The 27,728-nt window shown below is 34.7% G+C and overlaps 2 protein-coding genes across 3 annotated transcripts; one reads left to right on the top strand and one right to left on the bottom strand.

The window, feature by feature from the left end:
- Positions 1-1,753: 1,753 nt before the first annotated feature.
- On the top strand, positions 1,754-4,570 carry LOC115632750. The gene is made up of 3 exons (XM_030529998.1): positions 1,754-2,242; positions 2,384-3,119; positions 3,618-4,570. Exons 1-3 carry the CDS (start codon positions 1,916-1,918, stop codon positions 4,433-4,435), a joined length of 1,881 nt encoding a protein of 626 aa, XP_030385858.1. The 5' UTR covers positions 1,754-1,915; the 3' UTR covers positions 4,436-4,570.
- A 1,191-nt stretch (positions 4,571-5,761) lies between these two features.
- LOC115632779 lies at positions 5,762-15,752 on the bottom strand. Of its 2 annotated transcripts, none has more exons than XM_030530029.1 (4): positions 15,599-15,752; positions 7,756-7,862; positions 6,361-6,521; positions 5,762-6,288 (listed from the first exon to the last, which is right to left on the bottom strand). In XM_030530029.1, the coding sequence occupies exons 2-4, from the start codon at positions 7,843-7,845 to the stop codon at positions 6,051-6,053; spliced, it is 489 nt and encodes a 162-aa protein (XP_030385889.1). In that variant the 5' UTR covers positions 7,846-7,862; positions 15,599-15,752; the 3' UTR covers positions 5,762-6,050. The 2 variants fall into 2 exon arrangements, with proteins under 2 accessions (XP_030385889.1, XP_030385888.1); XM_030530028.1 differs by lacking the exon at positions 15,599-15,752 and adding an exon at positions 7,958-8,057.
- Positions 15,753-27,728: the final 11,976 nt, after the last annotated feature.

Raw genomic sequence — 27,728 nt, 5'->3', positions numbered from 1 at the left:
AGAAACACAAGGGTAAAGGAATCGAGGCAGAAAATGATGTGTACATATCCTTTTCGAGTATTATGCGCTAATTATAATACTTTTTAATCTCAAGCTATCTCTCCCCTCACTAAAATCGTCAATTTTCAGCTACCTCCTGCAGAACCTGTGGGCATAGCTAGCCGGACCGGCTAATAAATTTTCCCCCAACGGGTCAGTGATTCTTCACCTTTAATTTTTAATTATATTTTATCTTTTATTATTTAAGTATTTTAATTTGTTTTATTCTATATTTTATGCCTATACTCTGCTGTGAATCGGGGCCATAGCTGGCCGTTTGGCAAATAATTCCCCCACCGTATCGGATTCGTTATTAGATATTTTTGTCATTTTTAGGCTTTTGTATTTCTGTAGTTTTATTTAGTTTAAGTTCTCTATTGTATTGCTTATATAAATATATTTCTTTTTTTCTTTTATGTATGTACATCGACTGCATTGTTTGTCGATGAAATAAATAAATAAGGTATGTATGTAAGGGAATAAAGTACCTTCATACCTTTAAGTATGTATGTACATACTTATATAACCCACATTTTGTATTGCTGCAACTACTTGGAATAGTCATCCACTGTACAGTTACCACTCTACAGATCTTGAAGTTGACCACGATGTCACTAAAACTATCTGATTTCTATCTGAATAACACTCGATGTAAAGTTTTGACGCTTATTGATGGCGGTATTATCTCACTTTTGGATACAATTTCCCCACCACTCAGTGCTCTCTCACACCATACAAGTAAAATTCTGTCCCAATTTTAAATTTCAGCTCATTTTCAAGAAAATCATTAACCTATCGGAACTGGCTTGTGTTAAACCAATGGATCAGAAGAAATTGCATGCACAGCGCACATTTTTCGTTGCACGGCCGTACACGAACCTATTATAATAATTAAATAGATATTTAAAAAAAATATATATATTATTTACAAATATTCTTTTATATATATTTTGTTATGTTAGTTTATTATGCATTTTTAAAAGGAAAATATGGTTTTTTTTTGGGCTCTGATACATACATACTTTGTGGGGTCTGCCATACCTCCTTGGTATACCCTCCTACCTTTTGGGCACATTTTGCAGCATAAAAAGCGTTGTGCTTTTGGAATATTTTGCGGGAACTTCCCTGTTTTGTTTTTATTACGTTTATCGCTTTCATTGCTAACGTTCTTATCTTTGTACACATGAGCATACATACACACATATGTACATATATCCATGGGCGTAGGTGGAAAGGGAATCTGTACAAAACAAAATTATTAATTAATTAAATTAAATTATTGCCCATGGAGTTTTTCATAACCATCTTGTCATCTTTGAGTTTTCATTTTCAAAACTGTTTTTTCGCAACTTTAAAACGAAATAAGAGTTATTTGACCAGGTCAAAGGCTCTTTCATTTTTATCTTCCTTCTTCAAAACTAGGTATTCTTCTGGTCAAAGTCATTAAAAGCTTATATATGAGAATAAATATGTATAGAAAATGTAACAAAATGTTTCCTTTTGTAAATTATATATCCCCGACACTGTGCTGATACAATGTCTGTATGTTTTTCGAAGCACTTAGGTGTTGCGTATAAAAAATATTTGCGTTCAGTCGGTGGCGAATCGTGGCGAAGCGTAGACGTGCTTAATCTGTGATTTTTAACTTAAACACGAAAATATATAATATATATACTACTACTTTAATATGAATAAAAAAGTTCATAATAAGCCTCTGCCTCTTCCATCAACACGTGTTCCATGTTCAGGTCGTTTGGAGTTCATAGCGCAGCCGGCGAAGCATTACGATTTTCGTTATCTTAGCGATAGAGTTAGTAAAGTCTTATTATCAGAAGAAAATGTTAATGGAAAGAATTGGCCGACAGTACGATTAATCATGAAGGAAATACCGAACGACCCAATTGAGATTGTGTGTCAAGTTGTTAGAAAATATGGCGACCATTATATGGTATCGCCAAATACTTTGCAAAAACGTACAGAACCCTACCACCTGAATTATGAGCCCATCCGTGAACCTATGGTGCGCTGCGAAAGCTCAAAAAATCAGTTTGAGTTCTCAATGGAAAATTTTTTTATTGCCAAGACCAAAAAGGATGATTTAGCTATGGTTTTGCAGCGAATGGAACCACGGGTAAAACAAAAAGGCCTGTTCGGTCTGCCCTCACTAAGCCAGGCCACCAAAGATTTTAAAAAGCACGAGCGTGTAAGTATTCGTAAATACGGACAAGTGTGATAGTTATTGTGCTCCAATAAAATATTTTGAAACGCCTAGAGATATTCCAAAGTTACATTTACATAATACTCTGATTTGATTTTAAGAAAATGCTTTCGTTTTAATTAATAGATCTATTTGGCTTTTACGGCTTTCGAGAAAGGGAAGAGTGGCTTTAAGCAGATTGCGGAGAGTCTGATCTCGCACAGCATATACAATGGGAATGACAAGAGATCCTTAAATATTTGCTGCAATCCTCAGTTGCCTTTCGAGGGTGGCATTAATATGCATCTCCTACTTTCCGATGTACAACATGATTATAAAATAGAAATACGTCGTGATGATGGCCAATGGACCACACATCTTATATCACCCATTGTTAAAACACGAACATTGAAAGAGCTGCATAAAGTGCTTATATACCCAACACCTAAATACGACGCCACAGATACGGAGAAACAAAGGACATCTGTGAACTGCAAGCTCATACTATATGATGCAGATGACTCTACAGAAATACAGACAGTGGACGTTGTCTATGCCAGATATGCTGTAGCACCCGAAGATGCAGCGGAAGATTTTGCATTTTATTGTAATGAAGGCGACGATCAAGATAGAGATCAATTTAATATATTAGAGCTCATGGAGGATGATGCAAATATGCACGACATTTTAAATATGAGTGGCAGTGATTTTTTTAACATGGATTCTCGACCAAGCGGCAGTCAAGAGGCACATGCAAGTTCGGATATTGCACAAAATCATGGTCCGGATCGTACATTCAGAAACAACCAGATAATGGTCTGCCTGGGTCTAAATTACATACGCAATGCAAAAAGCTTGGAGGAAGCTGTCCGCATCAACGAACGTGAGTAAATTATAAACAACAATTAAAAGTATTTGATTTATATTATGGCATCGCGTATTCCAAACATTCTGCATTGAAAATTGGTAAAAAAAAATGTGGTTTCGTAAACACATATAAAATATATAAGTGTTCGAATCGCGAAGTAGATATTGAACAGCGGAAGAGCCCATTTGCTTGTTTCAAGTTACATTACGAAAACATAAATATAATATACAAGTAGTACTTAGTGCGTTCCTTAATCAATTTAATTATCTAAGTAATCGTAAAAAGCGAACTTTTTAAAGGTATTATTATAAAAAGTTAGTTTTATTTGAAATATCCTGTTTCCACGGGGTACAACGCTGTCCATCCGTCCGTGTGAACTCAAGGATCTTGGCAACTAAAAAAGCTAGACTTAGCAAACCTGCTATTTATATTCTTCTCAGCACAGTTTTGAAATTTGTGTTTTTTGTGATGGAAAAACAATTGATGCAATTGATTTTCTTTTCTCTATTACAGGGTACTTGTACTGGCTGGGCACTGGGAGTACTTCCATATTTCATGAGGCTCTAAAACTGGGGCTATTGAAGTATATACGACAGGCAGCTACTTCCATAGAAAACAAAGATGCATTTCTTAAGTATCTGGCACTTCTGAAAGATGGCAGGAATGCTACAGTTCTTCATATCCTGGCATCTACTGCTGGCCATAGCGATGAAGATGCTGCCTGGCTGATATCGAGTTGTGCCGTCTATGATCTGACATTGCAAAAAAATAGAGGGGAAACTTTTCTACATATTGCCGTTGATAATCAGAAGGTTGCATTGTTGGAGACAATCATGAAAAGTCTGACCACGAAGCAAATGCTGGAAGTGCTGACTGTCTGGGATATATCAGGAAATAACCCCCTGCATTCGGCAATTGTTAACAACAAGCTGGAAAGTTTCAAATGGTTACTTAAATGCTACCAGAAATTAAACGTTAATGCCTGTGAGGTGCGCACCTTGGGCTACGGTTCCACGCCATTACATTTGGTCATCGAGAGTAATCGACGACATCCCTATGAAGAACTTATTCTAACAGCATATAACGATGCTGGAAACTATGAAAATTATGCCGGATTTAATGCTTACAATGAATGCATGTCCGAAACCCAACCAGATTGTATGATGGAGGAGTTAACTCTGGGCGGGGCTGAAGAATCAGCCAGCGATAGTTTAAGTGATGATAATAGTGATGATGATGATCATCATCATCCCTATCGTGAAATGCTCAGGGGCCGTTGCGGAACTCCGATTCTTCCAATGGAAAAACTTCCCATGCGACGTTACGTTTAATAACATTAAAACGATCAGTCTTCTAAGAATAATACTTTCGCATCCAATTTGCGTTTTTTATAAGAAATTAATTGATTTTTTGTCTACTTAAATAATCTGATATGATTGGCCGATTGTTAAATAAATGAAATTTTAAATATTATACAAAATAACGATCCTCTGATTATAGAAATATTAAAAACATATCTCAATATTATCATTAAAATTTTTAAAACTTTTTAATAATTCTTGATATTAATAGTGAGTAATTAATTTCCCAATTATGAACCCAATTAATTTTAATCAAATGTATTATTCAATTCAATTATCGTTCTAAATTCAGTTTGAAACTATTAGTCAACTTAGGAACTCACTTGAGCTTGATTTTGTTAATAAAGTTGGAAACTTGTCTGCACTAATCATTTGAAATTATTTGTTTGGAGAAGGCAATACTACAATTAGAAATCGGAAGTGCCAAATATATGTAACAGGCAGAATCATTAGGAGAGTGTGAAGTAATATAAGTATAGTAGTCTTGTGCCCATATGAACATCAAGAAGTTTTGAAGCATTACAGTTAGGGTCACCAAACTTATAAATGTAGACTATTCTTATTCATTCACAGAAAAAATTGTATTACAGTTGATGCCCCTGAATTGTCACAACGATTTATTATCCCTTTTGAGTGTTTATTGTGGACTATTTGATCAGATCTTCAGTCGTGCTAATACTAAAGTATGTCTCTTTTAGTAAATATGGTAAGGTATTCTTTACATTCAAATATTAGGTTGCAAATTCCAAAACTTTCCTTAACTTAAATGTATGAGTTGTGTATGGTGCCTCATAATATAGCTATCATAGGAATAATCGATGCAACAATCGACCGTAGTACTAGTAGTAGAAATCGATCTTTCAACATTTTTTGTTGCGTTTTTTGAAAAATATAATCAAATAATCTTTTCAAGTAAAAGATTAAACTTAATTGTCGAATTAGATGGAATTAATTGTTTCAGAATCGATTCATTTTGCAGCTTTATTATTATTAGAAAAAATATATTTTAGAGGTGAAGTCGTCGAAATGCCTCTTAAAGTATCCCTGCATGTAGATATCTGATGTGTACAAGATCTAGAAAATCTCATTTCATTCTGCACATTCAAAGCTGATGTAAATATAAAACTCTTATAATAATTATTGTTATGCGAGAGAAGTGGTAGTAATAGAGAATACATCTCCCTGAAAGAAATCAGTTCCCAGGTCCAGGAAGGTATAATTCGCGTAGAGGTTGGAATATCTCAAAGAAGGTGGTAAGCATTCTGCTTTACACACATCATAATTGTAAAATACTTGTTTAATTGTTACAAAACTTTTATTAATTGCTTATGCGCGTAAGTAATTGGACAAAATGTTTGTTAAATAACATTAAAAAAAAACATTTGTTAAAACTTTTTTGATTTTTTGTACATTTTCCTCTTCGTTTTTTCCAACATGGCAATTATGATGATTTGATTTTCGTAGAAAAATTTGCATGTGCTGATGAACAATTGTTAAAATTACCCAATTATGCTTAACACTAAACTGTAAATATTACAGCTATTCGCACTCTGTTCGCGCCACACGCTTATATCTACCAGCGCTGTCATTCGAGATCGCCGTGGACGCCAAAGCGAATGGTCAGCAGGACATCGAGCAGATAAACCAAAGCAGTGACCAACGAGATAGATGCCGCGGCCATAACCAGATCCAGACGATGCATGTTCGGGTGCCAGTAATTGCGATCCTTGGTGGTGGACCAGTCCCGGAAGAGCAGGGCAGTGACAGCCACAAAGAGCACAAAGCCAATCAGTGACCAGAGCGTGGCTGTGCGCCAAGGCGTTCTGCAAAATCCATTTATATTATCAATTCAGTTACACATTTCAATTCAATAATTCTACAACAAGTATACGCACAGATCGCCAAAGAGCGCCATAATTAAATAAATGGCTGTATAGATGGCTAATGCGCCAAAGGTCACATAACACAGCGCCGTGACACGCGGGGTGATGAAGACCCGCAGCTGTGAGTTGGTGGCCGGCTCATCGATGAGGCCCAAGCAGCAGATGAGCAAGCACTGTCGATTACACAACAAGTTATTAAATATGTATATCATTTGTTTAATGAATTGAATGTACTACTCATAGAGTTGTGTTGTTGGCTCAGTTATAGGTTCAAAGGCTTGGTTTTCAATTAGGCTACAGCTTCTACTTTTTCTAGGAATACAATTTTGTTTAACGGTACTAGAAAGTTTCTATTACAGGCCATTATGCCAATTGAAGCAGAGAATTTAAAAAATATTTCAAAAATTGTAACAATCGCTTTTTGAGAAATATAATAGATTTGAATTTTTTTTAATTTTAATAAAAAATTAAATGAAATCATCATTATGTTAAGAAGGTAGGATTATAGAAGTTTAAACAAATTCCATTCATCATAAATCAAAATAAAAGCCAATTAAATGTAAAAATGTACACAGCAAGAATAATTTTATTCCGTTTTTTTTTTTGTAAATAATCTATATATATTTTTCTTTTAATTAAAGTTTTCGTGAACTGTACTCTCAAAAGTATGCTATTCCTAATTTTGATGGTGTTCCATTTCCATTCAAAGATTAATTGCTATGGGAATAATTTGGCAATTATTGGAACGATGGAAATTACTTGCCAAATAATAAATTTTCACTGTTTTTTATTTTTGATTCATTGATTTTATTTATGAAAATATGCCATTATAAATTATTATGAATATGAATAGTGAACTTCAATATTTATTATAATTATTGTACAATCGTAGTGTTCTCTTTGATTTCAGTTGATCAAAATAAAGTGGATTTATCAAACGCAAAATAAATTGAATTATTCAAATTATCATTTAAATTTCAAACGGCATTTAAATTGGAAACATTTTATTACACGTTTGAACAATGGAACACGATTTCCCTTCGGGCATAATAGGCCGAAAACCACATTCATGTGGAATGAAAATTCACTTTTTGTTCCATTATAGATCTGGCAAAAGAATAACTGATTAATACTCGTATATCTGATGACAGATCAACTATTTACACATTTTGTTTGCTAGTATAAATTCACATCATGGCGGATTGAAATTTAAAAATTGAGGGACTTGTGTTCAAATAAACACGAGACTTAAATATATTGAGTTATATCCAAAACCTTTTGAAGGCCCCGGTCGTACTTGTGGGTAGCACATAAATTTCATTGAAAATAGATGTTTTCAAAATACATTCGAAGTCACAACTCTTGTAAGTAGATATGTACATATATAGATCGATTCGAGGGACTTACCAATTCTACCACTTTGATGGTAATTATAGTGTAGGTGGCCTTCTTGTTGCCATTCGTTGTTGCAAAGGAATTGTCATCCGCCGGCGACATTTCGACTCTCGAGATTTCTGCCACAAAATTAAACGTTAATTAAACAATTTGAGGAATTAAATCGCTCGCCAAGCTCGTCAAATGAATGATTGAATGGTTTGGTATACGCTACCTATAGAGCTCAAGTAGCTCATTTTTTATTTGTTTTTGTTGTTTTTGTTTTCACTAATCTTGCGGAGGCTCGAAAAGAGTATTGGATGCTTTTCCGTTGCCTTCAATAAAAGATAACAATTGTTGTTGTTGGTTGTTCTATTTGTTCGATTTGTAAGCGCGCCTTTTTAAGTATTTTAATTGCTATTATTATTGTTATTGGCTGGCTGTGTAGTGAGGCGTGCGAAGAACCACGCAATGCGTTTTGTTTCAATTGGCTCTGAAGGTTAGACTTTTGAGCGCAGCTCTTCAAAAATGTTGGTTAGTGGCACAGACTTCTAAATGCCAAGTCTGCCGAGTTCGCTTTGTTTTAGTAACCATTCGAATACCTTAGTCAGATAATTGTTATGTCATAAGGATGGGTGCGGTCTCTCGGTCGTGCTCAATTAAAGTGAATCACAATATTGCTCGAGCATACAAATTGAACGCTGGGATGAGGTGTCACTTGTTTAGAATGCTAATGATGGCTGGGAAACAAATAGAAAAGCTCCACTATATCTCGAACTTTTCTCTATATGAGTTATCAACAAAATGAACACAAACGTGTTTTTGACGATAGGAACGTTTCTGTTGTATATCAAAGCAATTGAAAAGAACGGAGTACGTGGTATTTAAGTCTCATTGAATTAAGATAATTGCTTCACCATGGAGAGCTAATTATAATGAAGCAATCAAGAAAATATGCAGTTATATATAAATTATTATTTTCATACAAATATATGGTTGCTGAAGTGCAATAAATTAAAAAAATTATAAGAGCTCGTAATCAACCGACGCTTCTCCATAAAAAGATATAGTGCTAGCATTGTTTAAATTATTTCATTATTCATTTTTTGAAGAAAAATAACAAATCTTAGTATTTCCATAAAACTGAAACTATTAGAAACCCTCGGGATTGCAAGATACTTCAAAATCTACTGAGCTAATTATATAGTTTGTTGTAAGTGCGATGCAAAGTCGGCAGGGATACTAGTATTGCGAAGAGGTTTCATCTCAATCTGAAATCCCAATCCCAAGCAATCTTATCAATCGATACACTATTAGAAAAACTCAAGAAATTTCCCAAAATTAAAGCTCTACGTGTTACAAATTAGCATAAAATTAAATTAATAAATAAATAATAAATTTAACATCAATGGAAGGCAGTGGTCTAATTTAAACTAATTCTTTCTTATTTTAGGTTATTACATATGTGGAATTAATCTTTCTCATATTTTCTTACATGAATGTTTATAAGCCTTAACTATAAACTTTTGGCCACTTAGTAAGTTATCTTGCCACAATTTCCATCATTTACTTAAACATAATACTAAAATTCGTTGTATTTTCTACAACACTTTGATTCTTCAAGACTTGTCTGCAATATAAAAAGCCACATGTTTAAGTCGATCAAAAAATAGTTTTCTCTTAACCTGCCCAAGCACTAGCGAACAAATTTATATATAGTGTATAACTACAGATAACTGTACGAAAAAATAAGGCTTATTTATATAGACCCAAATAACCTGTCTCGTCCCTAAAAGCTTGAGAGTTCATAATGATAAAAAGGGTATATAAAAAACAAACAATGACGGGCCTGCAAACTCAATTATCGAGATTTATCTAAAAATAAGACTTAATCATTTGAAATGAATAACTATTCTTGGAATAATTTTACAATTCTAAGATTTAATGTGCTTCCAATATAGTATGAGTATAGTACATATTCATCGAAGTTTGCCTCGAAAAATGTTCACTCATATAATTTAAGAGAAGAGTAGAGAACGGGATAATATTTCTAGGAATAACATTCTTTCCACCTAATATCAATAAAAGAACGATTAAGCATATTGTGTATATCTATTGGTATTATTGTATAAGCTGATGTGTGCATATAGTGTGTGTGTACATATATCTGGATATTTATGCCCTGATTCACATTCGACTGAGTGAGCTGCTTCACTGACGTAAGCGTTGATGCGCGAAAACGCGTTGAAAACATTTTCTCACAGCCCCCCATGCAATAGCATTATTTATACTAACTCTATCAATAACGCCCGATACAACGAAAACAATGATACGACCAGCTGACACCTCGGCCGATATAGCGTCATATCCATTGTTCAAAGCACAAAAAATAAAACAACAACAAAAATGACCAAACAGTCGATTCATTTATGCCCTTTAGGCATTGATTAAAATTAATTGCATTACAAAAGAGAGTGAGAGAGAGGGAGGGAGAGAGAGGGGGACAGAGCATAAAAATGCAATAAAGTCACGTACAAAATACAGTGCATCGTTAACCCCCATAACCCCCAGCCTATAACTTCATCAACAATTAAAAGCACGAAACTTTCGCTGCCAATGTGTGCTTCGAAGTGGGGGTTAAGGCAACAGTAGGCTACAAGCAGTAAACCCACACAAACCTTAACGAAAGGGCGTGACTGGCAGTTAAGTGAACAGAAAAAAACTATTGGTAATAAACATTTCAATGTCTAGGGTCAGTTGAGACTGAAAGCAAATGACGCTTTCATGGCAAGTAAAAAAGATAGGAAATTAAGGCATAAACAGAACGCCGAAGATCTTGTACTTTTTCCAACTTATCTGCTAGTTAACAAGATAGAACGCTACAGTCGAGCAAGCCCGACAGTAAAATAGCCTGTACTCTCCACAAAAAGGAAAAATTAAAAAAAAAAAAATTTAAAAAAAAAATAAATTATTAAAAAAAATGAATGAATTAATTAATTAAAATAATGAATTAAATTAAATTAGAATACATGTTTATGTTCAGTTTTAACAGCACACATTTACATCACGTACCTATGCGTGTTTATATGCGTGTATGTATGCAGCACAAAGTTGAACAAAAGCAGCAACAACAACAGCTGCGGGCAGCGCTGCCGACAGAGCTGCAGGCAGCGCATGAGCAGCGATTTTACTTATGGCTATAACTTTCTTCAGAATTGACCTATCATGATGAAATTTGGCACACGGACACATTAGTACTAACTGGATGTACCTACCAAAATTGATTTTTAAATTCCGAGAATTACGGAAGTTATAAGAAAAAATACGAATTGCGGGGGAGTGGGGGGGGTGTATCAGAAAAAATAAACAAACTCGTTCTGCCTAGGGCTTATAGGAACCTTGATACCAATTTTGGTTATCCTAGCTCTTGTACTTACTGAGATCCTTGCGCTCATACAGACAGACGGACAGACGGTCAGACGGACAGACGGTCAGACGGACAGACGGACAGACGGACAGACGGACATGGCTATATCGACTCGTCTTCTCATCCTGATCAAGAATATATATACTTTGTGGGGTCTGCCACGCCTCCTTCTGTGTGTTACATACATGCGCACAAAACTAGTATAGCCTTTCACCCTTTGGGTACAGGCTATAAAAATATATATATATACTTGTATATAAATAAACGGTTGTTAAAAACTTAAGTTGGACGATAAAATAAAAATAATTAAAATAATAAAAAAATGGTTTATTGGAATGATGTTTTTTTTAAGTCGAACTTGATTTTTTCGCTTAAACCTCAAGCACTTTTTCTATCACAGTTTTTTCCAGTTTCCTGTTAATATGGATGTAGTTTATAGTATAGTATAGTTTAGTTATTCGCTTAACTTTGCACTAAAATATGTTTTTTTTTTTATTATACGAGTATCTCGCTGTACATCCGCTACAGCTAATGCTAATAAATATAATATTTTTATATTATTACGAATAAAAATCGGCGAGAATAAAGTGAATAAAGTGTCAGAAAACCTACTGCTTTTTAAATCATGTTGTAAACAATTTTTTTAATAACCTGACATAACCTAATATTCGAAAAGGGAAAAAAGGGCTAGGAGATATGTGCTAAATTTAATCTATCACTAGAATTATAAATGTTGTTTTAAATCTCTTATTTACCATTATAATAATTAAATATTTTATATTTAGATTGATATTTTTTTGATCATAAGTATCATAAGTTCATTTTCAGAGCAATGCGAAACGAAGTAGCTGGAGTTATTGGAGTTTCGGAATTAAGTATTTCAGTCTTTAGTGGATTACGTAGGTTAGATTATTTCGGTGAACCGCCATTTGACCCAAGTTGTTGGAGATTAGTTTGAAGATTGGTTTACTAATACTTTGTTTCTTATTATTGGTAAAATGTTGTAACTTTTATTCAACCTTGGTATTTGATTCACATTGATTCATAGGTCGGATAGATAATTACATCTAGTTGGGTGTCGAATGCGTTACAAACAATAAACTGCTTCGCAAATACCCTTTGGCAGGTGTGTTTATTATGAACCTGAGACTATTAAAGCGAGCAGCCCACAAAATTGGCGTTAACGTTAACTAATTTTCTAGCTATGCGTGTATTTATGGGCATTATTATTATTTACTCTTCTTTTTTCGCTTTTCGGGGACTGAGGCACTTTGCGTGTTGTTGCTAACAAGCGCCCCACGTTGTGCGCGTTTAACGGCAAATACGCATGCGGCTACAGCAAAAACAACGAAAATATGTGGCTGTGAGCCAAACAAGTTGCGCTTAGAAGAAAGCCAAAAACAAAACGAAGGAAAATAAGAAGGCGAAAAGGAAAAATGTGAACCGAAAAAAATGTAAACAAACTACTTAAAGGTTTGGAAAGCGCGGGCGCAGCGTGCGTTTAACAAGTTAAACGGGTTTGGCGCACAGCCAGCTAAAAAGAGAGCGAGAGAGTCGTAGCGAGAGACGGAGAGAGAGAGAATGGGAGCAGCTGGAGAGAGATAGAGACCAAACGCGCTTGGGCCCTTGCCACACCTGTTTTTGCTCGCACACCCAAAAGCCTGCATTCGACTTTTCGCAGTAGCTGTGCACATTGTTTTCGCCAGCACTGTGCTTTAACCTCATTTCGTTTTATGTGCTGTGCGCGCCTCCTTGGCATAAGTTTTAACATAAATGCGTTGCAATGTAGTGCCAAATGGGTGTCTCTGTGTGTGTTGGCATCTTGGGCAGCCTTATAACTGGTCTCTGTCTGGGTTCGTTCCGAGTTCAATGACTCGTGGTTTATATACGATATGTTGCGAGGCGTTCGTTCTTCTTGCCACACTTTGTTTTGCTCTCGTTTTTGTTTTGCTATCCTTGTTTTCATATCTGAATACGAAAAATTACATACATATGCCCAACAGTGCCCTTAAAGATGTTGATCGCATCTCTTTTTTCAAGCACTTCACATTCTGCATTTTTAATAAGCGTAATTAAATCTCATTTACAATTTCCTGGCGAAGCCCACAATCTTCATCTCAATGCATGCATTGAGTTATAAATGCAGAGCCGAGACGCAGTTGAGAAGAACAAAAACAAAACAAAACAAAAAACTACCAGCTCTATGAATACCAATTGAAAAACGCAACAAAACTCGTTTGGCAGCGTAATAAACATAAATGCTGAAACGCTTTCCCCTCACTTCCACAACTCTCTGCAGCTACTGATGGCGTCATCAATGTACAGAGGGAGTCAGAAGTATTTTGATAATACAACATTTAATTAAATCAACGACTGTAATCACTATAAGTGTTATTAAAAAATTTCAAAATAATGAATATTTTTTAATTTTATTCATTTGATCAAAAAAATAAAATTTAACTCAAAAAAAAAAATTTTTTTTTTTTTGCTCATCAATAATGATTATGGTTAATTTTTAAAGTAAAACTAAAAATTATTCATTAAATCGTGAGCGACTGAATAAAAATCAAAATTTATACATGAATCATAGTGAAAATGCATAGATAATCGCTTTCTCAAAGTTACTATTAGTAAATAATTGTTTGATATAAAAAAATAAAATAACAATAAAAAAAAAAAAAATAATAATAATCATTATTTGCGGTCTCTGCTAAAATCATAAATTTTATAGAAAACCAACTTCGCAATACTTGTATCAGTAACTTACGGCCAGACAGGCAAATAATTTGTGTAAAAATTTCTTAAATATTGCAAGTATGCTATTTACTTAAAATACATCTGTTAAGGAATTTATCGGACAAGAAACCGTAGACTCAATTTTAATTTTCTTAGTGTTGAAAAGTTTCAGTAACAATCCATTTCATTCCGTTCCACAATGTTTTCCTTTAAAAATTCATCAGCATGTTGTTAGTATTTGCCTTTCAAAATTCACCCTTTCAAAATTCATCAACATATTTTTTGAATTTGCTAAAGAAATGTTCAGATATTTGCACATCAATTTTTAAAGTTTAAGAAATATAATGATACATTTCCCTCAGTACAGAATAGTTTCACTAACGTTTCTATCCATAATATTTTTTATTGTTCCACTGTGTTTCAAAATCTTTGAAAATATTTTGAGTGTTTGCTTAGATCAAATAATTTGGACACAAATCCGTCGAAGCAACTGCCAATATCTGTCGAACTACAGAATTTGGTAAAAAACAAAGAATAGTTCTGTACTAAAATATGGCGAACTTTTAAAATTGCATAAATGTACATGCGAATAATTTGTAAGTGTAGAAAATGAAAATACTTTTCTGCTGTAGTGTTGGCTTGTTGTACCTATATGGCATCTTATTGCATTCATATGCAGAACTGGTAGCTTGGCGTTCGCCAAACTGGCTTGCTAACTGATTTTCTAAACACCATCCATACGATTTGTGTGGCGCCTACTGTACTCGCACTACTCGTACTGGGAAATTGCGCCTCAAAAAGGGCAAGCAAGTGTTTATTTCAAAAAAGTACATGCTATTGTTTTTATTAAGACAGACACAGCGCCACAATCTAGCTTCGAGCCACCCACTAGCCGACCTAACCGCCAGGTCTAGCTATTACTTTAACCAACACAAGCAACTGGCTGGCTGTTGTTTTTCCTGGCCTTGTACTATACTTGTATGTCGGGAAGTCAGTGAGCTTGACGTTGACTGGTGGGGATGGTTTGAGGGGTTGGTTGCCTAGGTAGCTTGGCGATTTTCAATGCCAAAGCAACTGTCAGGATATGGCACCCACATCCACACCCACACCCACACCCACTCCAACACGCACAACAAACTTCCACTAACTGAAGGTCAGTCACTTGCTCCCTTGGCACGGTAAGCTGGCATGAATCATCAAAACAAATAAACAATTGTTAGCCAGTGTAAACAATATGCAAATTGGCATCGAACAAATGAAAACAAGAAGAGTGCTCTCTGCTGATGTTGCTGTACTTAAACACATAACTAACAGCACCACAAATTAGTTGGGGTGGGGCACAGACTCAGACTCAGCCTCAGACTCAGCCTCAGACTCAGATGCAGACTCAGCTTCCGACTCAGTCGCAGTCACAGTCACAGTCTCAGTTTTAAACTCAGTCTCTGGAGTCGTTGAGCGTTTTCATTTGGGTCTGTTTTGGATCTCAGTACACGCCTTGCTTCTGTTATTAGAGATTATTTTGTTGCATTGCTAACTAATTGTTTGTTAAATTTTGTGCGCTACATTAAAAAAATTGTTGACTCGATTTTAGGTTTGTATATATGTTTGTACGTGTATTAACCATTTAGTTTCATTTGCGAGCTTAGTGAGAAAAACTGGTTTCAGGTTAGAAACTGTTTATCATAGAATTACGAAACATTGAACTATGCGTACATTTCGTTGCTGAATGAATACTTAGTAGTGGGTGCAGAAAGTGCAGCCAATTATTGTTGTTGGATTAGAATTAGTTTAGTGCTACTTTTCAAATGAACACAAAAACACACACACAAATGTACAGAACTTAAGACACAAACTGAATCTAAAGCGCGACAAGTTTTTTTTGTTTTGTTTTCAAAAATCTATGTTCAAGCGTTAAGTTTTTCGAAACGTACTGAAACACACGACACGCCAACGTCAACTGTTGTAACGTCCCACAAACTCAAATTGTGGAAGCCCGCCAAGCCAGCCCCAGCCCCAGTCTCAGACTCAGTCGCAGCCACAGCACCACTGAGAGCCGCCAGCCATAGACAGAGACACTGCGAGTGAGAGAGAGAGCCCCGTTTGCAAGAGTACAGCACATTTTTGAAACGTGTTCAAAACTAACAACAAATGTAGGTAGACGCGTAATATTTCGAAGCTGCTGAAGCAAACACATCATCAAACTGATCATCACTACTAAATACTAAAAGGAAATGAACATCTTTGTATTTTGCAATTAATTATAAATGCACTTTTTAAATTTTGCTTTTATTTATTTAGAACAATTAAAAATAGTATAAACAGTTTTTCACAATTTTTAATACGCAGACACAATCCACATGCAGTTGCCACTTAGCCAAGATACACACCAGCCACTACCATCACTGTAAACACTAAACTGTATGTAATATCTGCGGATGACAGTGTATTGCCAAACTGTACGCTGTTAGCAGTCAAACGCCTGTTACGCTTATTTGCTGTTACGCGCACTGTAACGTTACAGAGTTATGTTAATGCTGGTAAAGATTAACATAAAGTCAACATAAAAATGTTACACATTTTCAAACTTTCAGTTCCAACAAAAGACAATACGATCTAATATTTTGTTGAATGTGCAAGTTAAAAGAAATATTAGGCTGTTGAGCAAATAAGCAAACAATAAATATAATTTACATAAATGTTCCTGAGCCCCTCAAATAAAAACACTAAAGTTACTATATTTCTTGAGACAATTATTGACAATTAAATTGAAACTATGGTTCGAAATAATAAATAAATCAATAGTTTAGAGCGAAATGCACTATTCTAATACGTCAAAGGACAAAGTTCCGAACTCTTCTAAATAAATGAATGGAATTTAAATTAAAAAGAGCATACTTTTAGGCTTCCCTTTTCGATTGTGGACACTCAAGAATCTAAAGGTTTCTATAATTAATTTAAAACGCCTATTCTAAAAATCTATTAAAATATGACAATGTATTTGGAAGGTATGGTAATATTTTTAAGGGAGCAAAAACTGTTGAATACTTTTGAGGTACTATTAGATAACGTTTTATTGCTATAAAGAAACTATAATTTTAAGACAATCTAATATCTAATGAAATTGTAACCATGGGTGCTTTTTCCTTTTAAGCAAACGCTTGACACTCGAATTATCAAAAACTCCGTGTTTATAGTGGCTTGGTCTGTTTCTAGCCAGAATTTATCAAATATCAGGAAACACAACAATTATTATATTACTTCGTTTTCAGCAAAAAAAACTTCTGCGCTCGCTGAAAAATCTTGCTAGACAATAGCAGCTAAGAATTGGACTGTGTTTCAAATTAAAGTTCAATGAAGGTTGCATAACTTGTTAATTCTGGTATATCAAAAGGAGTTTTGGAAATGGGTGCAAGTGGAATTAGTAACGACGATATCATCAAAAGAATTGATAAGTGGATTAGAATATATAAATTCTCTCAAAATTGGTAAGCTATATCCAAACTTAACAACGTCTAGTGAAGTCCTACAAATTTACATTTCCAACACATATTAAAAGAAGACGGGAAAATGCAAAGAATGCTATCCACCAGCTTGAATTTAGGTTGCAATGATAATTTCGATAATTTCCCAAGCCGTCTTGGGAATTTATTTCTTTGGCATGACCACAAACTTCAAATGCAACAATTCAAAACAATTCCATTTATTAATTGATGTTAAAAAATAGCAGACGCTCTATGCAAATAGAAGCCATTACAACACTAACAACAATAATAGAAATTGAAATCAATTTACTGGCCAATGCATTTCCGCATTTATTAGAAGTGGAGCTCAGGCCATGGAATAGACTCGAACTTTGCATGCGTCATCAGCAACAATAATGGAAGACAGTCAGTTGTGTAATCATTTTCGCAATCGCAAATATTTGTCGATTTACTTTTCCCATCGCGATTTTATTTTCGTGTGCTAACAACATCAATAATCTATAAATTAAGTTTGAGGTTTGAGATTATTTGAACAATTAAAGAATCCGATCAAAAGTGTCTGCGTATATGTTTCACTGCCAATTCCATTATTGCCTCAGATTTGATGGGGGAAATTTCTGATGAGCATTTGAAAAAACTGAACTATAAAGTACGTCCGTTTACTGCTATTGATTTTTTTAACACAAGTGTCTCGTTTCAGTTTGCAAAATCCGTTCCTGGAAAATGTAACGAAAACGTGAGTTGTCTTTTTTGCTGGAAACTTACTCTAGGAACATGTTGGAATAGAAACATATCAGAACACGTAGAAATAAATTCATTGTTTGACTCTATACGGGCTAGAGGCCCTCTTACTGCTATTGTTAATTTCAGATTCAGAAAGATTTCCTAACTTTATAAAGTTTTGAAAACATAAAGAAAGATTTCGTAACTTTAAAAATGATTTGAAAACATAAGGAGCTTGTACGTGTAAAAACGAGTTGGAATTGAATTACATCGGAACATCTTTACAAGTTCTGAAAACGTTAAGAGCTTGTACGTGCTGGTAGCTCACTCTTAAAACAAATTGAAACTGAAACATATCGGAACATCTAGAAATGAAAGTTTGTTGAAAACGCGAAACGCAAATGTGAGAGGAAATGGGAGCACGTCTGACTAACGTAATAGCAATAACAGCACACAAGCGCAAAAGAAAAAGAAAACAAATGGTATGCTCAGATGAGTCTAGACTCTAGACTATGTAGATCTAGGTTTTGACTTTGGCTTTAATTATGTGTTGTTGCCGATGTCGTTGCAGTTTTGAGTGTCGCTGTCATCGCTCGATGTTTGCAACATTTTGTTGTTATTGCGTTTTCATGCAGTTCCCAGACTTTCGTTCATTGTGGCGCTGCCGCATAAGCACAAAATATTGCCCAGATATCATTTTTGCATAGGTCAAATATTTCAATTCAATTGGCTTGCGACTGGGCCTCAACTTAGGGCGCTTTTGTTGTCATAAATAGCAACGACGTACGACGCGTTGTCGGCGCTCTTCTCATATTACATACCTGTCCGTCGGATGGCTGTAATGTTTGCTTTGTCTACAATTTCAGCGCACTGCATTTTTCTAGTCTATTTTATATGCATTTTATTTTATTTTATTTTATTTAGCTTTATTTGCAATTGGCACATTGTATGAACATTTCGTAATATGTAGGTGCGGGTAGGTGCACGTGTTCCCCAGCATAGATAAGCTGCATTCAGCATTCAGCTTTTTATTTACTCTGTCTGTGAATAACTCTGCATATCAGTAATTACTAATTAGTTATGAAATGTGGGTGCATTAGAGATGGAAGTTACTAAGCCAAATTGTTCGTGTTAATACCAACACACTGTTTTTTGCTCCATTATCTCTGGATCAAGATTTGAATTTACTGATATTGAATTACTTTAAGAGTTACAATTTGGTCTTCTGGTGCCTATCCATAATGTAAGCAAGATATTGATTTTCATAGATCATAGATTAAAAGGAATAAATAGCTGAGACGGAGACTGTACTTTAGTATTTGTGCATATTTGAATATTTCCAGGTAGTTTCTTTTAGACTTTTTATTATAATACATTCTAACGTATGGAGCTTTTAATATAAATTCTATTCGCCCTAATAAATAAATGTAAAAGTTGTCCTAAAGATACTTACTTACTGTATCAAAATTTAATATACATACATATATTAAAAAATTAAATAACAATAATTAGCTTCTCGAGTCCCATCAGGGATTGGTAAAAGGATTCTGGGATTTTAATATGTCGCATTGTATATAAAAGTAAAAATAATACATATTTAAAGTTATTGTGTAAAGACCAATTTTATATACGAGTATGTCTTTTAAAAGACCTTATAATGAGGTTATACGACTCCCCATTGGAATATGCTAATTGCCCAGCCACTTTCAATCAGACGTTTAAAATTTTCTCTCCAAAGTCCAAGGACAAGTTTAAGATCATGAACTAACAAGTTATCTTTACTGTATCGTACAACAAAGTCGTATTTATCAACGGTCAACTGCGATCTATATCTCTTACTCCTTCCGTACTATCTTATCTTCCATTTATACTTCTTGAGGAGCTTCTTTTTTCCCCTGGAACCCAATACTCTCGACATTCGATTGCAAATTTTGAATTATTTTGTGTACTTTGTCTTGACATAAAGCACTTCCTTTTGCAATTTAGCTGATAAAGCTATATTCTTTATACATAATCAGATAATTGCAGTCAAAAAGTCATTCAAAATATTATACAAACATATACTCGTATTCTATGCATTTTATTGGACTTTCACGCCCGGCGCTTGCTAATATTATCAACAAAGGTTCATTGAGTGTGCATATAAATAGAAAATATTATGTATGTTTAAAACAAAACTAAAATCCGTGAATGAATTGAGATTAATGCCAATTACATACACATATACGAGAGTATTATATACTATACAGACACACACACGCATTTGTTACAATAATAACAACAATGAGAGGCACAGCAAGAATAAGTGGCCTGAATCGCACACAAGCTTTTTATGCGTAGAATCTGTGAAGTGAGCTGATAACACACACTCATATGTAAGTATATGCCACAATTTAATAATTATAGTGCACGCTTGTATAATAATAACAATAAAAAAAAGTTCCGCTGGGTCAAGTTCAAGGACAAGCAAAGCAAAAGTGACGACGACGGCGACGACGTTGATGCCGCAAATGGGAATACTTGCGACTTTGTGTGTGTGTGTTGGTATTGAATGGATCGGCGAGTAAATGAATGAAAACAAGCTATGAGTCTGTGTGTGTAAGTGTGGCTATTTATAAGCAGGCTAGTGTGTGTGAGCTTAAACTGGCAAATGTTCTTCTTGCCTCCAAGCAATAAATTTTGCCAGTGATAAGCAAATTGATAATGATCCTGATCTGATTTCATTGCGTTCTGAAACTGAAACCGAAACCGAAATTCAGAACCGAGCTCTGCCTTAGCACCCCTTTGTAGTTCATTGGGTCATTGGAAGTGGAAGACAACCAGCTCTGATTTACCGCTTAAAACTGGCATTAAGCTGCCACAACTTGAGGCAGACCCAGACTCAGACTCAGACTCAGACTCCGAGTCAGACTCAAAGGCACAGCCAGAGACAGAGCGCGCAATTCTTCTTATTCGCAGCTCGTGATAATCAAGTGAGTACAACGCACACCAATACATACATATCCATCTATGCACATATATATATAGTATATATGTATAGAAACATGCTCTGCAATTGTATGCGTAATGCTCCTATACCCTAAGCTGACAGGCCAATTGGAATTGGCCTTCACGTACAAATTTCATATTGATATAGAGTTGAAGCTTAATAATAGATGATTTCCTAGCTCCCAACCAGATCTATGCAAATCCTGTAAAACAGAGCTTGATATAGCTATATACATTATATGGATAACTATCTCGTTGCTTTCAAAATTGTGTATGTACTATGTACAATCTGTATGTAATATATATAGAGAAATGTGTCTGATTGGTGACCAACGCACAGTCCAAGCGAGGAGAGTTAAATCGAAAATAAAAAGAAGTTTCTTTTCATAGTGTAGTTAATTACTAAGAAGCGGTCTTGGAAAACTCATACTCCAAATGGTTAAAACGGACTCTTAGGTTTGTGTGAAAATTCTGAATTTGTTATTCAATTAAGAAAACTATATTTTTTGGGACCTGATGGGGCCTGATTTGGGGCCTGATTTGGCTTCTAATTTGGGGCCTGATTTGTCTTGTAGATTTTATATAAAAAGTACCTACATCGAACGTTTTGCTTCGAGCATTCTATTGAAAATGTAAAGATACATACATACAAATTATGCATTTTGATTTATTTAAAAAATTACACTTCTCAGTGTTTAAGTTGAAAAAGTTTATTATAAATCTTTCGAAATGTTTTTCTAAGTAGTTCCCGAAAAGTTCTTTGGTCTCGTGCTAAGGCTAATAATTAAATATCAATAGGTATAAATAGTAGTAATAGTAGTAATGATTATTTAAATATCAAGTCAAAAAATGTACCATTATTAGAAATTTATAAATAAGTTTCTTTTCTAATTTCCTCTAGAAAAATGTTTTAAATTGTACATTTCCGACTTCGATAGAAACATTGCTGAAGAGGCGACTATTAATATAAAATTGAGTTTCAGGAGGGAAGAACATTCCTACATAATTTGGAAATTATTAAAAAATAAAATGCTCTTTCTTTGATTTAGACAAATAAGACGTAGACAACGGATATAAATATATAAAGGTACTGCATGCTTAATAATAAAACACCAGATAAAACAAATTAAATGGCAGGAGAAATGCTTGGCCAACACGCAAAGCTCCAATGATTTGTTTGAAAATCTCCACTTTGGCTTAGAAATATTATCAAGCATTATTATTAAATTAAAAGTCATTTTTGTATATTAACTAATGGGTCAGACAATTCCTAGATTACACGAAATAGATTCTGAAATTAGGAGAACCCATTACTAATTACCTTTGGAGTGTTAGTCGTACGAAGAATAGAGTCTTTCAGAATATTCAAGAGAAAAAAGTAAAATTAAAATTTCTTTCAAATTCCCTGTTATCCACAATTCAATCTTCACTTTGCTACTCTCCTATAAAGATCGTAGGGCGACTTTGAGTCGTTTTGTTACTTTTGCTGAAATATTCTCACTTGTTATCAATTGTTGTTGCTGTTTTTGCTGTTGCTGTTGTTGTTGCTGATGATGTTGTTATTGCTTTTAAGTGCAGCTTGTTAACGCTCATTAAATGTTAAGGGAACGCTGAGCAACATCAGCAGTGGCAGCGGCGGCCGCAGCAGCAGAGGCGGTGGCAGCAGAAGCCGCAGTCAGAGCCTCAGCTTCAAGCTTAGCTCCAGAACCCATCAGGCTGGCTTCCCCAATTACGATTGTTCTTGTTTGTTTTGTTGTTGTTGTTGTTGCTTTTATTGACGCTCAAAGCACTTCCATGCAACGCGTCGCCTGTCTTGGGCTTTAGTCTATAAAATGAAGTGAGGCAGCGCAAAAGTGTCGCGTCGGACGCGTTATAAAAAGAATATAGTCTTTAAGGCACTCCGATTGCCTCCGTGAAGTTGCGTTGAGGCCGGCCGGCCGCCTTGCATTAACATGTGTTCTGGGGAAAAAGTGAAAAAGTTCTAAAGGAAAAAACACAAAAAACTTGTCCAAAACTTGTCGTTAAATGAAAATTCAAATGAAAATCGTGAAAACGCCAAAACCAACAATAACAACAACAACATCGATAACATACATAAAACGTTGGCGTTGCGTGAAAAACCTGTTCGTTGGAAAAAAGGCTTGTGAATGTTTTCGTTGTTGTTGTTATTATTATGTGTGATTGCTGTTGTTGTTGCTGTTGCTGTTGCTGTTGTTGACTGTGTTGTGTTGTATTCTGTGTAGCATCAAGCTAATTGAAAAGAAGTATTAACAGAAGCGCGTTGTTTTTTTTTTTGTATTTTGTTTTTCGCTTTTGATTGACTGACCGACCGAGCTAAAGAGTTAACTTAAAGGTAGGCAAGCAGGCAGCCAGACAGACAGACAGACAGGCAGGCAGTAAGGCAGGAAAGCAGGCAGGCAAGCCGGGTTGTCAGGCAGGAAGGCAGGCAGTCTGGTATGGCATAATTGTGGGATCTACAAAGAAGAAGAACTAACAACTACAAGAACAGCAAGAAAGACAACAATAAAACTTAATTAATAATGCAAAGCCAATGCGCGTGCATTCAGTCATTCAGTCACTCACTCACTCAGTCAGTCAGTCAGTTAGCCAGCCAGCCAGCCGGTCAGATAAAAAAGTCCGCTGTTGTAACTAATCAGAGACTTCTTCATCTCATGTTTAGAATTCAACATAGTTGTTGCACGAGATGTTGCTTGTGTTTTTATACCTATTGGTTGTTTATTTTGTTGTTGACTTTGTTTTTGTTACTGTTGTATGGCTTGATCGGCAGGATAAAGTATACGTACGTATGTACCGATATAACAGTAATGAAAATTTGCAGACTTGACTGGCCAACAGTTATTTATAATTGCCATGCACATAGGCATATACTATCGTTATACATATGTAAGTATGTAGGTTGTTCAAATATGGATAGTAATTAGCTAAAAATACAATTTTTATTGTACGGAATTTTTATTGAAATATCGACGGAAATCTGTTCGCCGCAATGAAATATTTTATTGAAAAATATTTATCATTTAAAGCTCAAAATATCTTTATTTTTCGAACACAAAGAACATACAAATTATTTTCCTTCAACAACCTTAATATTATAAGCATGATATAGAAGTCTAATTTGATTGAAATTCAAATTACGATTTGAAAATAAATTAAGTATTTCAAATGACTATCGACTTTGGATAACAATTCATCATGCTTTTATAATAAATGCTCTGAGTAAACAGTATTAGCTCGAGACGCTTTAATAAAATTCAGCTATAATGAAAGATACTAATTTAAAAACATAATTTAACGATCGAATAGGCATATGCACATGGAGTTTAAAAAAGAAGAGAGAACAACTAAACTTTGACATATTTTGTCAATTGAAAGTTTATTCAAAAGAGTAAAATATATGTAATTGATATTAATCAGGTTATACTCGTATGAAAAACTTTTAAATATAATTCTATTGACATGTCACAATAGAGGCTTATCTTATCTTATCCCCTGAAGTTATAAATAAAATAAAATAAAGTAATTTATGTTGATGTGAGTGCCAACTGCTAATGGAAAAAATGATTACCTTGAGAATGAAAGTGTTAATAATTTGGCTCTAATTTATTTTTTTATATTAAAGTACATCTATACAAACACAAAATAAAACTTCAAACAGCCAACAAACTATTTGACACACAATTTTTGGTGAGTTTAATAAAATGCAGTATGAACTCCAAAGAACCCTTTAAGCTTTACCTTTACAATAAGTTCAATTAAAAATAGCGTCAGCGCGTAAAAATACTGATAGAGGAGATTATAATATATATAATTGTTTTCTGAATACCCATGGAGTGCAATTTCTACGCGCCAACTAGAATCTAGATTTCATTTCCATTGCAGACACTGTAATCCAGAAGCCACATTTTTGTTGTCATCTAAGAAATAGGGACACTTTTTTTATTTTAGGAGTTTTAAGTTTCGTTGGAATTTTTTATCTTTACTTTACTTTTGTAAAATTACAGAATAATGGTGGCAGTTGGCAAAATTAAAAATGTGGAACGATTTTAATATAACATAGGCACATCTTCAAAATCGAACACTAAAACAAATATTTTGGCAATGATGTTGTTTTTTCTAGCTTCAAACGCTTGGATAAATTTAAATACTCTTTGCAGAAATCCTTCATAAATGTTTAAATAAAATTAATCAAGAAAGTAATAAGGCTCAGATGATGATTTGTCTGTAGACTAATTTTTCCGACAAGTACAAGTATAAATGGCTATTTTTTTTCTTAACCACAAAATGTTGTCAATGAAAGACCATAACGATTATTACGGTAGATTTTGTTATACACTTCCCATTCTTTTTAGAAGATTAATGAGAAGCGGGTACAATCGACAATCATTTCAACAGACTAGATGATAGGTTGGAAGTTATCTTTACAAGATTTTCCAACACAGCTCTTCTCTAGTTGTTAATCTAGTCTTTAACAGTCTTCATTCCATAAATAGTTTCGGCCCAGCATTTTAGATAATCTTTCTGAATCACTGCCATTAGAATACGCTATTTACTGCCCACGCCAAGACCCACATAATTTGCCTTCCTCTCATACATATAGTGCCTATTGCCTACAGCGTTGCCCACTTACCCCAAGGCCTACACCTTCAAGGCAGCCGTTAAGTGATCCTGTTTTCGTAATTTATGCATACACATATGTACATACATATATACATTTATACGTATTTATATAAGCATATAAATGTACATATGTATGTATGTATGTATGTATGTGTGCGTGTATGCCTTAAAACAACAACAGCAAGTGCAACTCTAATTCGCATTAATTTAAAACTCAATCAAGGCAATTAGCGCGCACACTCTCAGTGCTGCCCCTGCCCCTCTCCCTTCCTCCACCCAGTCCAACTCTCTCGCTCGGACATGCAGCAGTTGCAGCAGCAACATTGTAGCATGCAACCCAGCCTACACATTCAACCAACGGCACAGCTGATTGCGTCGCCTCAGCCGTAGCCGTAGCCGCAGCCGCAGTCGCCTAGATGAACCTGTTATGCAGCCGCCAGCTAGCTAACCAACCTACCTCACGCTAAGGCAGCGACGCCAGCAGCGGCGGCAACGGCAACGGCAACAGCAACAACAACAACAACTCGCTTACTTAAAGCAGCATTGAGGTAGGCGCGCTGCTGCTGCCACTGCAATGTGTTGCATAAATTTGCTCTAAGTAAACATTTTAATAGACGACAGCAGGAACAACAACAACAACATTGCCTTGGGCATTGTTTCTCAACAAACTTTCATTGAGCTTTTGTGAGCATGGAAAATTTAATAAATGCATATTTAGACGAACACTATTAAGTTCTCTTTAGCTGCCAATAGTTTATGAAGTAGGTGAAGCTCCCCTAACGAAATATCAATTAAAATTACATAAGAATAATAGCAAACAGTTCAATTGTTATTATTATTATTTGATTTTTTAAAGGAATAATTTGGATGCACAACAATTTTTCACTATCTTATATAACTATCATATACAACTATTTCTCACACAATATAAATAATAGTTATATATTAGAATGGTTTCAAAGATAAATATAATTTTTATTCATGAAAAAGGCCTTAGAATGGAATTATTAAAGTTTTCTGAAGTTCAAATATTATTTGATTCACAAATAGTCGTTCGTATTTCATATGCTTTTATAGTAATAAAGAAAAACTCTTTTTAATAATATACGAATCAAAAAAAAAAAAGAGTTGAATGTTTTATTTAAAAATACACACGATAAAAACTTTTGATATCCAAATTTTGTAATATTTTAAATTGCCTTATAATGATGGTTTTTATTCCGTAAATTCAAATATTATTTGAATTTGAACAGGTCTGAATTTAAACAATATAATAATATTACAGTACTCCAAATTATCCAAGATAACAAGAAGGGAAAATTTAGACATCGTAAAAACGTTCTCAGTATTGATATGGTTGGAAGAATTTATAAATCGATTAAGCTTATTTTAATTAGTAATTGAAATGAAATATCTCTGTATCTATATCGATATGTATATCTTAGGCTGAGATAAGCACTGATTCCCAAGAGAAAAAATGCATTTTATTTGATTGGACTATCTCGATTTATTATTATTTATTTTTGATATTATTAAATATTGATCAAATTTTCGATGTAGTTGGACTACAGACTGGACCACTGTGCATCACCGCAATTAAAGTGTTGGTGTAATGTGGTTTTCGTGCTCAACAGAAGCAGCCGCAAATGTCAGCGCCTGCGGCCGGGAGACCCCACACACACACACACACACAAACACATATATATACACACATACGCTCGCATACATATAGACGTAGACATGTGTGAGAAACTCTTGGACACACATTTATACCAAAGAGGTAGATACGAGTAAAACGGATTCGAACAGCTGGTCGGTCGGTCGGTTGGTCGATCGATCGATTGAGCGATCTCTCAATCGATCAAGCCGTCTCTTGTGCTTAGGTGCTGCAGTGGTTGTTATTGTTGTTCTTGTTACTGGTATTGGTAAGTTCTTTATTAAATCAAGTGCCGACCCACCAGTAAGCCTGCTAGCTGGCTAGCTAGATAGCCAGAAGAGACGAAGCCGCTCGC

The sequence above is a fragment of the Scaptodrosophila lebanonensis genome, unplaced genomic scaffold, assembly GCF_003285725.1.
Source record: "Scaptodrosophila lebanonensis strain 11010-0011.00,11010-0021.00 unplaced genomic scaffold, SlebRS2 tig00001415-arrow-pilon, whole genome shotgun sequence".
Lineage (NCBI taxonomy): Eukaryota > Metazoa > Arthropoda > Insecta > Diptera > Drosophilidae > Scaptodrosophila > Scaptodrosophila lebanonensis.
Note: the sequence above shows the minus strand (reverse complement) of the source record. Positions and strands in the feature narration are given on the sequence as shown.